Source organism: Solanum pennellii, chromosome 2 (genome assembly GCF_001406875.1).
Source record: "Solanum pennellii chromosome 2, SPENNV200".
Lineage (NCBI taxonomy): Eukaryota > Viridiplantae > Streptophyta > Magnoliopsida > Solanales > Solanaceae > Solanum > Solanum pennellii.
This window is the reverse complement of record NC_028638.1, coordinates 58995045-59013388: the sequence shown is the minus strand read 5'-3', so window position 1 is coordinate 59013388 and position 18344 is coordinate 58995045. Positions and strand designations below refer to the sequence as shown.

The 18344-nt window shown below is 31.1% G+C and overlaps 2 protein-coding genes across 2 annotated transcripts; both read right to left on the bottom strand.

Moving 5' to 3' along the window:
* Positions 1 to 5888: 5888 nt before the first annotated feature.
* On the bottom strand, positions 5889 to 9474 carry LOC107008752 (serine/threonine-protein phosphatase 6 regulatory ankyrin repeat subunit B-like). The gene is made up of 2 exons (XM_015207902.2): positions 8526 to 9474; positions 5889 to 7538 (listed from the first exon to the last, which is right to left on the bottom strand). Exons 1-2 carry the CDS (start codon positions 9237 to 9239, stop codon positions 6255 to 6257), a joined length of 1998 nt encoding a protein of 665 aa, XP_015063388.1. The 5' UTR covers positions 9240 to 9474; the 3' UTR covers positions 5889 to 6254.
* A 4333-nt stretch (positions 9475 to 13807) lies between these two features.
* LOC107011861 (F-box protein SKIP14) lies at positions 13808 to 18135 on the bottom strand. Its single transcript, XM_015211530.2, has 2 exons — positions 16614 to 18135; positions 13808 to 15628 (listed from the first exon to the last, which is right to left on the bottom strand). The coding sequence occupies exons 1-2, from the start codon at positions 17511 to 17513 to the stop codon at positions 15059 to 15061; spliced, it is 1470 nt and encodes a 489-aa protein (XP_015067016.1). The 5' UTR covers positions 17514 to 18135; the 3' UTR covers positions 13808 to 15058.
* Between the last annotated feature and the right edge of the window lie 209 nt (positions 18136 to 18344).

Below are 18344 nucleotides of genomic sequence, written 5' to 3'. Positions count from 1 at the left end.
CTATTTTTATTCTCCGGCCTGCAATTATTTGTTATATAATGTATCGTGTTGTGTGTTAAAAAATATTATTGCTATGATTGACTTTAAAACGCTAAATATACGAATTAACCACCCTCATAATGAAGGAGATATTCGTGAGTTCATACTCAATTTGAGTAATAATGACCGAAATATATGTGAACATCTCACATGCAAATAATTGATCATCTAAAATTAAGGAAGATTTGAATTTACTATAGGCAAATGGAATTTTTAAATAGAATAAAAGACATAAAGATATAGAAAATATTAAATTTCATATTTATATAATATATAATTTAAAAGACAGTACGTATACAAAATTTGATCCCCAATTTCTTTTTTCACAGGACAATATAATATGTATAAGTTATAATATTTTTTTGTCGTCATAATTTTCTTTTTTTCTTTCTTAGAGTTTAACTATAAAAAAAATTTACTATCATTTTATGAAGTATCTTTTTTAAAAATTAATATGTAAAAATTATAATTTATAATACTTTCTTCATAATTTTTGAATATCTGAATGTTTAAAATATTAAGTTAATGTAATCTAAATTAACTTTGAAAATAATTAAACTGACCTTTGAAAAGTGGAAGATGACAAATAAAAGAATGGAAGGAGGGAATAATTAATTAAAAGAAAATTATTCCGATACGTCTGAAATGGATTATCGAAGACGTAAAACGCTCACAAAATATTACTCCATAAGGAAGTGTATATTTTTCAATTTTTGGTTAAATTTTTAAAATAATTTCTAATTTTTTAAAAAAATAGTAAAATTATATCCTTTCGCCCTACATCATATATACCCCATCTTTCACCTCTAGGACACCATATTAGGCAAGTCGACAAACAAGACAAATGCACTTATTTCTTTAGAAAATCGTACAATTTCAATTTTTCGTGTTTAACTAATTTTTTTCACGGATAATATAAAGATTTATTAATTAGATGTATACAACAATATTGGAAAAGATTGTTTTGCAGAAGAATATGAAATACTATTTTTTTCATTTATTAATCATTACAATACAATGTTATTGAATTATTTCTTTATGAATTGAGGATCGAGTGTTTACGATATGATTAAAATAAAGTTTTCATGATCATTCTAGACTTGTCGCAGACTTATATTAGTTTATACCAAACAATTTATAATAGGTGTTAGTATATATGTTGTTTCACTTAACCATCGGTTAATATTGATTTGATATATTTTTACCTTGTTTGACTAATAAATCAATAACAGAAAAATGAAATGCAATTCGTTCGAATAAGACTAACTAAGAATAAAAAAGAATATACAAACAACTTTCCATAAAATTTACTCAATTATGATAAGTTAATATAGTTTAAGATAAATATCATTATTATACACCAAAATTATCTATGGATTTAATCTTTTGGATATACTTTCACACAACTTAACAATGATCTATTTCTAATAGTCAACTTGTAAGTATTTCTCATATACACGACATCTTATTTTTACATATAATAATCATTAAATTTAAAAGAGTGCTTCACGCTCAGGCTTTTTATTTTGTTATAATAATATTTGTAACATCGCATTACTATTGTAATAGCGATAAAATAAGTTCGATTTTAAGTAGTATTATTACGAAACTTCTTTACGATATTATATTTATTTTCAATTCTTTTTAATTATAATAATAAAATATATTATAAAAAGTGTTTATTATAAAGAAGTCCGACTAACATTATATATGCTTACGATATACTCTACCAGCTTTGGTTTTTCTTTGAATTTGACTAAAAATATAACTTTTTAGTGGTGATGATGATATTTAAATTCAAAGCTTACGAATTTTAAAGTTAACTCACAAAGTGTACACACATGACCCCATTAAAGTTGGCCTTTTTTTTTTTTTTTTTGATAATTCATCATGTGCACTTTCGTTGACTTCCCATTTCTTTGAAGATAATTTATTTGACGTAACTCCCTGGAATAAGGGCAACTAAAAATAAGATATTTTCCCTCTCTTCCCGGAGGTTTTATTTTGCGCTCGATTACAAATATTATTTTACTTATATGGTCGCTTTTTTTTTTAAGAAGTATGTTCTAAAAATATATAGAATCGATTAATAAAATAAATGAGTGTGATTCTTTTTTCATGGATTAATATTGTTTTTTTTTGTTCTTTAATTACTGACATATTTTATTTTTAATCCTTTTGTTGTGTGATTATACATCTAATCTTTAATTAATTAAAATATGTGTTATTATATAAGGATATGTAATGCTTAAGATTGTTTGTGAAATTATATTATCCTCAACTATAACATAACAATACAAATTTAACATAAAATTTAGGTGATTAAATGATATGACGGTAACTATTTCTTAAATTTTCTGAGAGTATATTTTAAAATTATTTAAAGGTTAAATATACTTAACGAGATATTACACTCATAGATTACCGGTATTTAAAGGACCAAAAACACAATTTCCCTTCTTACATTGTTGTTTTGCTTATTCATATTAAGTAGCAATTTTATAAGGTCAACTTCTCAAATTGAAATTTAAAAGATAAAAGGCTGTACGTATGAAATACAAGTGTGGAAAATTGCGTGTGTCCATATTCTAATAGGCTGCTGAATTTTCCTAGAAGTTGCATTTTCAAATAATGGCTTATATACGTTTGGGTTGCAGTTGCTTTTTCATTATGTAAATTATTAGGCAAATCAATAATATAGTATTTCAAAGTAGTTGTTGCTTTTTTATGTTCTAACTCTCATATCTCCAAGTGGACTTCAACAAAACCAACCAAATTCATTCAGAAAAAAAGAAGTCCTTAAATTCCTTCATCAAACAATACATGTGCCAATAGGATAAAAAGAAAAAACATTGCACATTTAATTATATAAAAATAATCATATTCTCTTAGATATAACAATCTTTTTCATGTAATAATAAAGGCGACTTAAATAAAGTCTTGGGACGCATCACGCATATGCAATGCATAGGTGTGTGGTGTGACAATCCTGTAACATTAGATTCCTATCAATATTTGACAAATTAATAAATAAATTAAAAAGAAAAAGAACCATAAATATACTATATTTTTAACTTGCAGGATATATTGAATCCCCAATTTTCTCTTAGTCAGTTGGTTAAAAATATCTCCCCAATATTTTCTATTCCTAATCTTCTCCCAGTTGAGAAAAATAATTTGTTCCAAACTTCTTCCCAAAAATATCTCCCTTTTTCCCTAAAATTTCTTTCCTTAATATTCACACAATTTTCTCCTTTAATATATTCATGCAATTATTTTTTTATTTTTTTCAAACACGATTTTTTCTTCTTCTTTTCCTTATTTGTATGTTTTCATCCCTGAACCCTGATTTATTTATTTATCAGCTTTTTTGTCATTGAAAACTTGAAAAATAACAAAACTTATTATTATTTTCAGTATAAAAGATGATATAGTTCATTCAATCTTGATCAATATGGATATCAATAAATGAATTTTAGATTTAAATTGATATCATAGTGAATGAATTTGTATACAAATTGATATCACTCAAATAACTTTTTTCCTTCATAGATACCAACTTGTATACAATTTCCATTCACTAAAATAGTTAATAAAATATAAAAATGGCTGATCACAGTTTGCATTCCAACTTTGACATACATACATATATCCTGTATATGAAATCACTTTGTAAACCGATTTCATTCATATATAATCTAATAAAGTATATCTTTTAAATTTGATATCATAATCCATAAAAATTAATTTGTATAGCAATTTCATAAATAATTAATCAAATATAAAGCACTAATTTTTATAGTCATTATACACATCACATATAAAACATTTTTATATATTACTTTATATTAAAATATTAAGTAAACCAAATATCAAATGAATATGTTAATAACTCAACATAAATATGGCATTTAATGGGTATATAACTTGGTTAACAAGTGGTAGACTAATATACAAATTTAATACCGTTTTCATATATTATTATTTTTAAAACACATTCTTTTTATTTCTTTTATGGTCACGAAGAATTAATAATGGAAATTGAAACTGTTTAAAGAAAGAAGACCAAAGGGGCCGAAATAATACTTTGCCGGGAAGCCAATATCCACTTGGGGCTCCGTATTAGTTTGGTTACACATATACATAGTCCGTCCATAGATTTTAATTTATTCGTTTTACTTTTTTTCAATCTGTTTTTAAAAAAAAAGTATTTTTATGGTAATTTTTTAATTTTAATTTTCAAATAACATATTTAAGATTATAAAATTAAAAAATATCTAATTACGTTTAATATATCATTAATTTATGACTATTTATTTTTCTAAATTTTGTGTGATGTCGAATTATGAAAAATAAATTGATTCAAGAATTGTTTTTCTTTTTTAAAAAAAAGTAAAAAATATTGAGCACCAGCAGAAATGAATTTTGAGTAAAATTGTATTAGTCATAGTCAAGATAACGCCATAAATAAATTTAGACTAGAGATGTTGTCTTATCAAAGACATTGACTGCCCAAAATATACGCCTATATATTTTGACTTTTTTAGAATTTGTTTCTTCATTTCTTTAATTAGTTAATAAAAGAAATATGTATAAAAAGTGTTACTCATTGTATAACAATTTTGATAAGAATAAGAAAGAAAGCAATTTGATTGTATGTATTAACAATGTTTGACGTCATTTCCATGTTCCTCTATTATATCGTTGACTTGACAGATCAGTGTGAGTATAGCAAACGGTTTCTTATTTTTAATTTTATCAATCTACTCTTTAATGGCACAACTAATTATCATTAAGAAAAAATCAAGACGGGAAAAAAATATAAGAAGATTAATGTAGGTTTAAGATTAGCTTTTCTGTTTGATATATTCTTGTACAAGTACTAGGTGATATTAAAGGCGAAGCCAGAGGAGCAGGAGGTTTATTTAAATTTTTGTCATTGACAATTATATTTATATATATATTTCCTTCTTGTGTAGTACTCTCTTTCCCAATTCACTTGTTCTGTCATATTTCGAGAGTCAAAACCTTATTTTTAATTTGAATTTGATATAGATAAAGTTTTTTTATTAAAATAATATTATATCTTTAAAAACTAGAAAAAGTGTTATAAGTAAAAATACTTGAAAAACTCTCAAAAAATATAAATATCAACAACAATAATATATATCTAATGTAATGAAATATAGAGATGATCGGTGTATGTAGACCATATTTCTACCTTTGTTGGTAAAGAAAGGAGAACAAAACATAACAATAGTGGAAGAAAACTGAAGAAGAAACAATTAGTAAAAAATTTAAAACTAAGAATAATCTATATGAAAAAATTTAATAGAATAAAAATGAAAATGATACTAATATATTGCTCACAATTTTGGACTTTTCAAACTTGTAAGTCTACGTGGTTTAATTCAAGTCAACTAAGAATTTTCCATGAAACTCATGTACTCCAAGTAGATAAGCTTATAGACGCACGCAACTTACTAATCACTGACTTTTACTTTTTTCTGCAATTGATTCGCTTAGAAAAACTGCACTATCATCTTCCTTAATTTCTACTTTGTTTCTAAATTCTAAAAGTAGTGCAAATAATAGAATTCCTATTAATTCCATTCACATCAACACTTTGTAATAATCAAAAGATCATAATAAATACTCTTATAACAATTTGCTTAAATGTTATATTACGTGTATCACAAATGCCTTTATCTAAACCACGATAGTGAATGGCATACTAGATGGCTCAAAGACATTGTATTGGGATATAAATTTTCCTCAACCAAACGAACCTAAAGCAAACCAAGAAGTGGGAGATTTACAAGAACTTTTGATGGCTGGCTAGGCAAAACTTCAAAGTTTAATAAGTCTCTCTGCTTCAACATACTAAAAACATGTTTTATTATACATATCCTTCTTCAAGAAAAACTTGCACACAACTACAATTAAGAAAGCTTGACGGATTAGTTCTTTAAGTTACAACCGACAGAGGTGTTGCAAAATGTAATTAAAACATACATCAAACAGATTTACATGTCTTCTAGAGCGAAGATACTACTTCTTGGAAATCTTACTAGGTTATTGAACTACGAGGACATGTAGATGTATTGAGCTAAGAGCTCACTTGACCTGCCAAATTAATGGAGTCCACCGTATGAGCCATCACCATCATTCCAATTTCTGATTATATCAACCAGAATTCCTCTCAGTCTAGAAGATCAGGCCGTGGATAGAACAGAACGCTCGTATATTTCATATGGCCTCAGTTCGCTTGAAGTGGCTTTGACAGTTTGTTCTGAAGCACCAAAACACAAGTACTGATTCACCAAACTCTTGTTTCCTTTGTATATTGAATCTGATGATTTTGCTCGTACGTGATTGGAAGAAGAAGGTCTAGCAAGCTCATTCTCAATTTGAGTGGCCTTTTGTTGGTCCAATGAAGTGTGTGAAGACACTGATGAAATTGAGAATGAACTAGAGCAAGATGATCTACGGCGGACACTAAGATGTGGTATGGCCAGCATGACACCATTTACTAGCCCTGAAGCAAGTTTCTTCTTAGCTGTTGGACTTGGAAGGTTACTTCTAACAGAGAGTGTCCGCTTGTTGTTTGGAAGAGAGGAAGGCTTGGAGAATCTCTGTCGAAGAGGAACTGGTGCTGCTTCTGAATTTCTAGCACAACTTTGATCCGCCAATTTCTTGAGCCTCTGAGTATCTCCTTTCCTTATTTTTGGCCAATAGAAAAAGCGTTTCAGCCTTTGTGCAGCATTATTTGCAGAATTGGTTTTACCCTCATTTCTAGAACAATCATTTTCAGTGTTCAAATTGTGTTGACTCAATTCAGTTGAGGTGCTCAGCTCTGCGCTTTCATTGCCATCATGCTCAATGCCCGTGTATAAGAAGATTTCAGTGTCAGAGAGTCTGAAGGAAGTGCCAGGACTACTACCTACGTGTTGCATCTTTAAATGAGATGCTACAACTCTCCTTGCTGAATGGTCGTGTTGACTAAAAATTCCCCCAGCAGAGATCAACTGCTTTGTGAGAAGATCTGATGAAGCAGAACGAGGCCGTTGCCTAAGGATATCAAGTGGTGTCATTCCATCCTTATCACGAGTATTGACATTCACAGAGCGGACAGTCATTAGTAATTCCACAAGTTCAGAATGAATATTTCCAATGACAGCCAAATGAAGTGCGGTTCTACCATCCTTATTTTCAGCATTGACAATTTCTTCAATGTTGAACTTCCCACAAACTAATTGCTTCATGAGCTGGATTTGATGGTCCAATCTACGGAAACAAGGAGTTTGGAAACCAGTAATGGCGACATGGAGAAATGTCTCTCCGGCATTGTTTCTCAAATAGACCAATGAGCTTGATGCAACAATTAAAGCTTCAACAACAGCTAACTGGCCCCTGGAAGCAGCAATATGTAGTGCAGTGTTACCTTGGTTGTCTGTGGAGTTAATTATATCGAAACTTTTTATAAGATGTTGGACAACCTGCAACCATGAACAGAATGATATAAGGCACAAAGGAAATCCAAACTTAATTAAGGAACTGCAAAAATATTACCCCAATTGCTAACATTAATATTGTCTCTTTCAGATACTTAAGATTTCGAGATCACAACAGTTACATCATCTAAGCTTGCTCTGAGGAAATCTTCAACATGAGAAACACGAGGTCAACCATTTATTATTAGATGAGAATAGTATCCAAAAGTCCAGCTGATCTTTTTTTTTCCTTCTGTTTTAAAAAATATGGATGAGTAAATCCAGACCAGAGTCTTTTCAAAGTCTCAGATCAGGTCATAAACAGACATCTGTGAAAAGAAAAGTCAATTGTCTCACCTCTTGACTCCTACGTAAAGGTCAAGTACATAATCAAATATCTCGGTTATATTCCCATCTCGAATTAGAAGTGGACAAGCTAGGGAAAGTTTACAAAGAGATGTCTGAACAGGAGAACATCTTAAAGTAGACATTAACTAAGACTTGAGTAAGGCAACAAGGGAAAACAGATGATTAGCAAAATTCTACCACCTTCTGCTAACGTACAGTGACTAGTACAAGAACCTCATACAATAAGTAGTAGATTATCGCTGACTGAGAAATTTTCCTTTAGATTAGTTTACATGTAGACCCCTAAATTTAATATCCGATTTTTCTCATAGATATATGATCAACAAAAGAACAAAGTTAGAAGTACCAAAGCCATGATTCAGAAAGTCATAGCAAGCCCAATAGCTACTTGTACGGGAGAACAAGTAAGCATAACTCCCTCCTCCTAAACAAGTAAAATAGATTGAGCGTGGGGAGGAACATATGTACTAGTTATATCATTTGTAATGGATTGAATCTCAAGACATTCTTTGAACCAATCATAGACGTTCTCGGGAACTAGAATGCAACAAGAGGTCTCCAAAATCCTCAAACTGGTAAACAAACAATGCAAAAGGCTCAAACTGGTAAGCAAGCAAGTCATACCTCAACCTGCCCCTTGGCAGCAGCTGCATGCAAGGGTGTTGCACCCTGAATGTCTCTATAAGCTAAGATGTCATCACAGCATTCAGCAAGAAGCTCCTTCAGTACCTGAAGATTACCTCCTCTAGCAGCAGCATGAATTGCTCTATTCATCATCTCCCACTTATAAGCCGATGGAATCTCACCGCCAATATGTTTATCCATCTCACCACCATCACGCACCAGAAACCTCGGGGTGATAGCAAAATCAAACAGAACCTTGAAAAGATCACAACTTTTACTCCTAGCAGCAGCATATAATATATCAGTAACACCATATTCCCCTTCTCCGAACACCAAAAGCGGGTTTCTTTCAAGCAATTCTTGAACAAAAGGGAGGTCTCCAGCAGAGGCAGCAGTATATAAAAGCCACCCACCATAGCCAGCTTTAAGAAGTGAATTTTTCCCTTTCTTGGTGTCACATTCAAGCATCAGTTTTCTAGCAACTTTAGAGCGGCATCTAGCCACATCATCAAACTGTTCTTCATCATCCCATACAGACTCAAGCCTTCGAATCCTACGTAGTGAAGTGAGCTTAATAAGGTGATTTCCATCTAATCGAAGAAGCTCACGGACCAAATCATAATGACCATTAGCAGCTGCATAATCAATTGGCGAAGCATACCACCATTGATCCCCTGTGCTCTCCCATCGAAGAGGAAAATACGTTGGAGGCATTCCAGTAAACAGATTATGAGTATACACGCTCAAATTTTACCAAACAAGTTCCAGAGGGAAAATTGAAGATTCTGCAACGAGAAATTAAAACTTCACAGTTAACAATCGCAAAGAGATAGGAATGAATGACATAAAGGAACTTGACCCACAAAACAACTACTACTTAAAGATGTAATAATAATAAGAGAAGACCCTACTGTGACAAGTACTAAAAATAGCTTGTGGATATACAGAATAATCAATAGCTTCAAGAATACAAATAAAAATATGAGAGAAAATAGTACAAAATGACACATGGAAAAACATGATTTAGTTATAAAAAAGTGAAGACAAAACCAGAAAAGATTGATAGTGATGAGAGAGAACAAAGATTGAGCCCATCATTAACCCACTAAAACTGACACATTTGCTTACCACAAATGTTCAAAGCCAATTTCTCACAGAATTAACAAAATAAATTCATGGAAGAGATATTCAAGTTTTTGTATCAGATCAAATAATTTGTATTAAATGAAAGGTCATAAATTAAAATTAAAATGCGTATATTTAATGCTATGATTTTTATGTTAAAACACATTTATTTAATTAGATATAAATTATACATCAATTTCAATTTAGTGAAAAAGCGAAACAGCATGCAAAACTGAAAAAGGCGCCAAACTTTTTTCAGGGAACTGTGGTAAATTGATATATATATCCCCAAGTCATGCCCCATTTTAACTTCTTCCATGCCTATATTATTATATAAACAAAATTAGAGCATTACATTAAGAAATTAAATGAATATACTATTTTATTTTTATTTAATTTTATTAACGTTAACTTTTCAATTAATTTGTTTGATTTAACTAATGATCATCAATTATTTATTTAGTTTTTTTCTATATTGGTCAAGTATATATTTTTAAGATAGTAATTTACAAAGATATTAGGAAAATATTATAATTTATACATTAATTTTATAAAATAATAGTATTATAAACCAACTATTTATAATAAAGATTACATGGAAGGAGTAATTAAGATGAGTAAATTTCAAAGATTTCATTCCAAATATGCAATCTTGAGATTCGAAATTTTACGGTATCTTTCCTCGTCTGTCTGATGCACTTAGGTACAAAATATATTGTTGAAGTGTAACATACTTTTTATTTTTAAGAAAGATCTTTAGAGATATTAATTAAAGCTAATTTAATGATAAAATTCTTTTGATTCTTCTCAGCCTCTTCTTAAAAAGGAGAGAAAGTCATTATTTAGGATTTGAAAGTAAATGGAAATCACATCAACAAGAAAGGGCAGTTTTAGAAAAAATACTACTAATCTACTTTTTTTTAATTATTTTTAATTATTTGTTCATTTTAATAAATTTAAAAAAAAAACAAAATATTTTTATCTATTATATCCTCAATTAATTATTTTAAAAAAATAAATTTTTTTAAAAAATTTAAAATTTTTAATTTATTCACTTCATAATTTATAGAGTAAAATAATAAATTCACTATGTGAATCATTATTTCTTAATAAGCGTAACATTCTAAAAATGAACAAGCAATTGAAATTAATGGGAGTAATTAATACATTCTTGAACTTTGAAAAATTCATATATTGAAGAGAGTAATTATACCTACTTTGTATTTGTCCATATTTACGTGTTAAATGATTTTTAATTTGATTTCTCTTTTTATTTGTCAATTTTGAAAGAATAGTTTATTTTTTTCTGTTATCCCCTTAATTTATTAAGTTAATGTGTATAAAAAATGTAGTGAGTAATATATTTGGGATCCCGTTAATTAATAGATATAAAATAGTAAACTAACTATGATAATTAATGTGTCAAAACAAAGTTTAACAAGTAAAAGAGCGGAGGGAGTAATTTATGTTCCTTGTTCATTTCTTCTTATAACTTATTTTTAAAATAGATCTTTATTTTTTACTTGCTGTTTTTGATATAATAAAAAAGGATAATAATTTTATTTTTATATTTTACCCTCAACATTAAATACTTATTTTTTAAATTATTTTTCAAAACCTCACTAAAAATTTTCTTGATGAGATAATCTCTTTGGTCATTATTTTAAAAGGTATAATTTATTTGATTACTAGACAGCAGGTGACCCCCTTAACCAAAAGTAGTTTACCTTTGTTTAAATTAGGTTCTCTTTTAGGCAAATTATACGGTAGGAATCTATTTGGAGTAGTGAAAGATAATTTATATATAGAAGAAAGAAACCTTCCCAAAAAACGAATTAAAAAATAACATTTATTCGATACAGTTTAACATTTTATCTTAAAATTCGCTTGTTGAAAATCAATAAACTTACGAACCACTTATATAATAATAATAATAATAATAATATAAATATACACTAATATGGGAGACAAGTGAAGAAGAGAGGGACCAATCCTATGAATATGGCCATGTGATAAAACAGCTTTTTAGCTGAAACTGAAAGGGGAGATGTGATCAAAAAGGAAAAAGGATATACTAGTTGGTTCTACAAGTAATAATGCAGCATGTGATTGATTGCCAAAAATTTAGCTTAGTGCTTATACTACTTTTTTCCATATGTTCAGTTATAAAGCAACATCACTCACACAAACAATGTATAATAAGCCATCTCCCCCCACCTAATGCTAGCTAGTTGAAATGTTAGACTTCAATCAATGAAAAAACAAATAAATCATTTAAAATTACTAAATATATTCATTATGTTGACAGAGACTTATGTTAACCTCCTTTTATGTATATTATGGAAATGGAATGTATCATTTCAATTATATTTATCTAATCATGATTAATTTGCTTTCAATTGTACATCTCCTTCAAGGCATCCTCAGACTCTTTCCCTACAAATATTACTTACTTTCCATCTTCTAATAATAAAAATCTCCAAATATTGTACACTAGTACTGGCTGGCTAGCGTAATACATATGAGGATTATGTACTCACCTAATCTAATCTAATCTAATCTAAAAAATAAATATAAAAATAACAAGAGTCTTAATAGTCAATCTAAACTATAATTGCATAAAATTGGAGAGTGCATGTATGAAGGTGTCAAAATCTCCTTAGTCATAAAAGCCATAAGAACGTTCCTTTCGTGACTTCGATGCAAATTCATATTTGTTCTTTAATTACTTGTCCACTTTGTCTTTAATTACTTGTCTATTTTGTCAAATTACAAAATGACAAAATAATTTTATCTATTATACCCTCAATTAATTACTTTTAAAAAGATACAATTTATTGAAAATTTAATATATCCACTTAATAATTAATAGGGGTAAAATGGTAAATATACTATGTCAATAATTTTTTCTTAATAGGTGTATCAATTCAAAAGTGGACAAGTAATTAGGGACAGAGAGAGGGAGTAGTATTTAAGTAGAATTAATCAACCAAAAATATGGGTACATTGTGAACTAGTAATATTAATTCACTCCTAATATTTTCGTTATAGATCCTAGTATATCAAAAAAGTTAGGCATCCTTGGGATATCTTGTAAGTTCTTTCTTTTCCTATGGGCCTAAATCAAAAGCCCACACCATTTGCAACTCTTCTTAAATTCAGTAGAGTAATACATGTGATACCAAACATACTTTCAATAAATTCAGCATAATTTGCGTGTCTGTGTTGGGGTGGGGGCAGTCCAACATTATAAACGTTGTTTCGACTTCTTTACACAAATCAACTAAGTTAAGTTACTCCCTCCATCTTACAATAATTGACCACTGGTACATAATTATCGTATAATATTTTCCCAACTATTTTCGAAATTACAAGAATTCCTTTAAATTTATCAATTCGAATACATCACTAGACTTCCTGATACACCACTAGGCTAGACATCCGGATACATAGGAGATAGATGGACCCATCCGGATACATAAGAGATAGTTGTACCCGAGTGAGAAGGAATGTATCAGGAGGGAATAGAACATCCAAATTTACAAGAAAGAAATGTATCAAAGAAGGAATATAACATCCAAATTCATAGGAAACGAATGTATCATAGAGGGAGATAGGAATGTATACGCCAAAAGGAGTGATGTGTCAAAGAAGAATTTTTGAAATTTTTTCAAATAGCAGAGAATTTTAAAGATTATGATAAAAGAATATGTACATTTAAGTAATTTCCCCATAATTGTCCACTAGCACAAGAATTAAATAGACGAAACATGATAAATTATGCATCAGTTCTATAAGTCAGCAAGGGAAAAAACTTACCCCATCGGAATTTACATCAATCTAATACAATTTTCATTACTATGTGATTTAACAAAGTTTATACATGTTAATTAATTAAGATTAAATAAAAATGAACAATAGATTTAAACATGTGGCATACATTGAATTGGTGCGGGTAAATTTTACCCATTAGACAAGTATTTGTTAGACATTTCAAAATAACATAATTGTCCAGTAGAGATAGTTGGAAAGAATATTAAGTAAAATTTTGATCTTTCTTCTGTTTTTGGAGCAGGTAATAGAATAATTAACATTATTAATCTTCTATAGTCTGTTGGAGATTTTATACTTAAAACTAAAAATGCAAGCAAGAGAAATCACTGGACCTGGAATAGCAATACAGCATTAGTATTCAGTAACCACCAAGTCATGCACTAGACCACCAACGGTTCCATAAGCTGTGAGCTGATTACAGAAGCATATGCACTATTATACCTTTGAAAATACATGCACATCAGCTACAGCAGACTTCTTTTTTTGTTATAAGAAACAAGTTTTTTTGTAATATTCTTAAGGAATAACCAAGAACTATATAAACTATGTTTACGGATACACATGACCTCTTAAGAGGAACACAACCAGCAACAATGCTAAAGGCTTCTCACACTGCTGTGCTCCAGGCTCTAGTAACAATATCAAACCACCGACGAGAAAAGCCATTGAAGAACTTCAGAACACTTAAACCTGCTGCAAGAAGCATGGAGTGAAGGTGTACTTGCAGGTTATGTCGGAAGATACTGGGTATGCGAGAACAACTGTGCCAAGTTTCGGTATTGGCACTTGTGGTCTGATTTCAAGCATGAGAAAGATCAAATATGATCTTTAGGATAGATCCACAGTACTCTCCTCCTCACCCTTCTCTTGAAGGCTTTGAAGTTGAGTGTATTACGGGTGCTCTGAAGATGAAAACTTCCCTAGTAACAGCAGATAATTCAAGTTCTACAATAACGATATAGAATACACTGAACTGGAAGCAAATGCATACCACTTCAACATTTTTTTCCCTTGTTCTTAATTGCTAACGCATCAATGGCAGGTGTGTTTCCCTTTCACCTAAACGTTGATGCCAAATTTCTTCCTTCACTTCACCAAGAAGTTGGTGTTTATTTTCTGGATCTACAGATCTAGTTGGTGATTGATGGCCTACTCCAAATACAAACACAATTGGTGAAATCATATAGCACAATCCGGCTATATTTCAGCCATAAATGTAGCTATTCACCATTCATTGAACTTCCTCCTCTCAATCGCCTAGTGAGTAGTTGTATTCAAACACATACAATACCACCGCTCTCTCTATCTCAACATTCAGCGTCCCTATAGTGCGAGTTCTGTAAGGAGTCTGAACCCTCTGCAAGCCCCATCCTGCCCGCACTTGCTTCACTTCACGATATCACTACTGACAAAAGCCTGTCTGGTCGGAGATAACTTTCACATCTGTCATCTTTTTCCTTCCAATTCCACAATCATCATATTCCAATGGCACCACAACCTGTAATTATAAAGTACTCAAGAACTCCTTTTGATTTGATGCTTATAGGCAAAAGAAGCATTGCCTGCTGCATGTTCTAGCCACAAAAGAAGAAATGGCAGCTTGTCTGCTTATGAGGAACAGGATTTTCCAGTGGAACAGTAATCCTCTCTTGCCTCTCTTGGTGATCCAAAAATTCCTTATAGCAATCCCTACAGCAATCTAAACACAGATTGTCGAAACTGAATAATTCCTCATATTCACAATTATTTAAGCACCGCCCACAGTTGATACAACGTTTAATGCAGATAGTACAAGCTCTGCACGACTGAGCAGTAGATTTCTTCTTTTCGCAACTTTCCGAGGGGCAATCATAGACTACTCTAAGCTGCTGGCATATCGGGCATATTTCAATATCAATAGCATAATCATCATCAGAAGACACAGATAACTGTCCACCTTGGAGAAACCGTGGTTTACGAGTAGATGGCAGCTTGCTGCTATCAACACCTAACAAGACCTTGAACTCTTCAAAGTGGTGGTGTGTCATACCAAATAATCCATTGACCCCAAGGTACTTAAGTCTGGGTTTACCTGCAGACCTTAAGACCTTTAAGTTCCGGAGAATACCATCAGCTGTGAGTCTCACACATCCTGGGACACTAAGCTGCATTGATAAAAGTAAATACATGACATCAGAAAATATAATATAATATAATATAATAAGAATAAAAAATGAAACATTTGTTTTTTAAACAAACTAGGAAATGAAGAATATACTAGACATTCAGAGACTTAGATGAACTTCCTGAAAAGGCAGAACCAAGGGCCATAGCCGAGCATATTTTGGTTGCTAAACTAGAGAAATGATAGTTATACATGATGTCTCTCAATTTCTGTCACAACCCATTAAATTTCTGTGCATGATCTATATCAATAAAATTTATGAATATAACCCAACCTCCAAGAATAGGTCTATTGGTCTAATCAAAAAGTCAAAGAATTGCCTCAATTCAGTAATATAAGGCTAAACTAGGTCTCTTCACTAGAGCAATTTTTTTGTTTTCCTAGACAGAATCTCCAGAGCTTTAAATTCTGGTAAAAATACCTACAACTTTATTCACTTGATAATTTCAGCAATACATATTTAAATAAAGAATTATAAAATCTTCTCAAAAAATATGAACTACATAAGTGCATTATAGAGGTAGCATTAAGATGTGATAGATGCCATAATGTAGAATAGCATGAACACTCATGGAACTCAACAGTGAAGGATCCTGATATCCACATTTTCAGATAGGGTTCGATACAATAACAAGTGAAATAATGTCGCATTTTAGCCAAATCCAATCAATAACATTTTTTGAAGAAAACTGAAACATTCAAAAGTTGCTATATGAGGCAAATAAGGTGAGTGTACAAAAAGCATGTGAGGCAAATAAGGTGAGAGAGTACAACAAGTATGTGAGAGTACAACGAATAATAGCGCAATAAAAAGAATACCAAACATGTAAGCTATGCAAGCCTTACATTCATTATCAGACAAAACAAATCATGGTAAGTCTAACATATGATTACATCTTATACGAAACTAGAATGAGCTAAAGTAACAAACATAGTTAGGTAAGCAGCAAAAGAGAATAGCTGACCTTTTTCAGGCTAGAATTCCTTTCAAGAACACAATTCAAACTACTATCAGTGATCCTTGGGCAGTGCACAAGACACACAGAATCAAGATGGCCTTGAGCCCTGTTCGTCAACTTTATAAGAACATCATCTGTGATCTTATTACTCAACGGATAATCAACTTGAATATCTCTCCACAGAAGTGGATCGCTACGCACCACATCTCTTAAAGATTTGCAAACACCCTCAACAGAAAGAAGGTCCCGCAATCCAAGATAATTAAGGGACAGGTACAGCGCATCAGAAGGAGCCCCTCCATCTGCATCACAATGATCATTCATACCCGACTGATCTTCATGAGCTGCATCTCTAAAAACCCAATAACAGGAATTCATAATATCCTCAATCTCAACATCCATAGGCAATCCCTCTCCTATATCAATCTCAGACACATAGGAGTTTTCCCCTACATCCTGGTGAACTCTAATAGCCCCTTTTACAACAATATTAAATTCCGCATACAATTGAACATCAACCTCAATCTCATCTGTACAGAAACCAAGATCCTTTAACCCAAAATCTTTGTTAATACCCTCTAACCAACCAGTGATTTTGGTACTAATATCCATATCAAAAGGATCCTGTGGCAACAGATCAACAATATCATCAGAACCCATCTTTGAGTTTTCATCTTTATGGTCTGGAAAGTTGCCCTTTTCACAATTCAAATCCCAAAAATCACTAATATCATCAGAAATCATCTCAGTTTTTCCAGATTTGTGATCCTGAACTTTGTCAATTTCACGCTTCAAACCCCAGAAATCACCAAATCGATCAAGCTTCTCATTTGGGTATTCCTTGTCAAAATAACTATTATCTAACTTGGTCCCAGCTAAAAATCGTTCTTCTCGATTCAAGGACATATCCGTCTACTCAAAAAAAAAAAATCAACCCAATACCCAAGGAAAAAGAAAGAAAAAAAAAAGGGGCGTGCCCTAGGCGCAGAACGTATTGAACAAGAAAACCCTCAATTCTCGAATGCAGACTAAAACAAAAGCACCCAAAGATTTCACAGAGTTTCCTGTGAAGCGCCTAAATGGGTCAAGCAAAATTCCCCAAATTGTTCCAATGGATCAATCAAAATTCACCAAAATCGAACCCCCACATTCCGGTAATCAATAGAAAGAACAAATCCCAGCTACTATGGGAACATATTTACGCACAAATCTAATGAGTGGGTGCGCGAGAGGGATAGGGAGAGATTCAATAAGAATAAGAATAATAGAAGAGAGCGGTGATGATAAAAGGAATCTAAGAAAGAAAATGGAAATTGCAAGGTGTTTTGCAGATATGTACAATAAAAACCAACAGAATACAATGTGATGGATGGATGATGCATAAGGTATTCCTGTATCTACATACTCGAGAATCGCTCGCACCCTAATTTTGGTGAGAGAGAGAGAATTTGTATATGTGTCTCTCTGAACTATAGGTGTCGATTGGTAGAGATTGATGTGGCGCGAGAGACTTGTTCTTTTGCGCTACTTCAATTACCTCCCTATAAATTAGGTTACAAATTGGGCCTATTTGGGCCTGCATTTATTTATTTTTTATTTTTCTTTATTATGTAAAATTTTGATTATTATTTTAAAACTATTACTAAAAAATGGATTTGTTTAGAAAAAGGAAAAAATAATTAAATATTAAATAACCTCAAATTTGAAAAATAAATCTTATATATTATTTAAGAATAT

Excerpts from the sequence above, each read along its gene's own strand:
- LOC107008752 (XM_015207902.2), bottom strand. The coding sequence starts at position 9,239 with ATGCCTCCAACGTATTTTCCTCTTCGATGGGAGAGCACAGGGGATCAA. Across the intron at positions 7,539-8,525 it reads CTGCCAAGGGGCAGGTTGAG|GTTGTCCAACATCTTATAAA; the intron begins GTATGACTTGCT and ends TCATGGTTGCAG.
- LOC107011861 (XM_015211530.2), bottom strand. The coding sequence starts at position 17,513 with ATGTCCTTGAATCGAGAAGAACGATTTTTAGCTGGGACCAAGTTAGAT. Across the intron at positions 15,629-16,613 it reads GGAATTCTAGCCTGAAAAAG|CTTAGTGTCCCAGGATGTGT; the intron begins GTCAGCTATTCT and ends TTATCAATGCAG.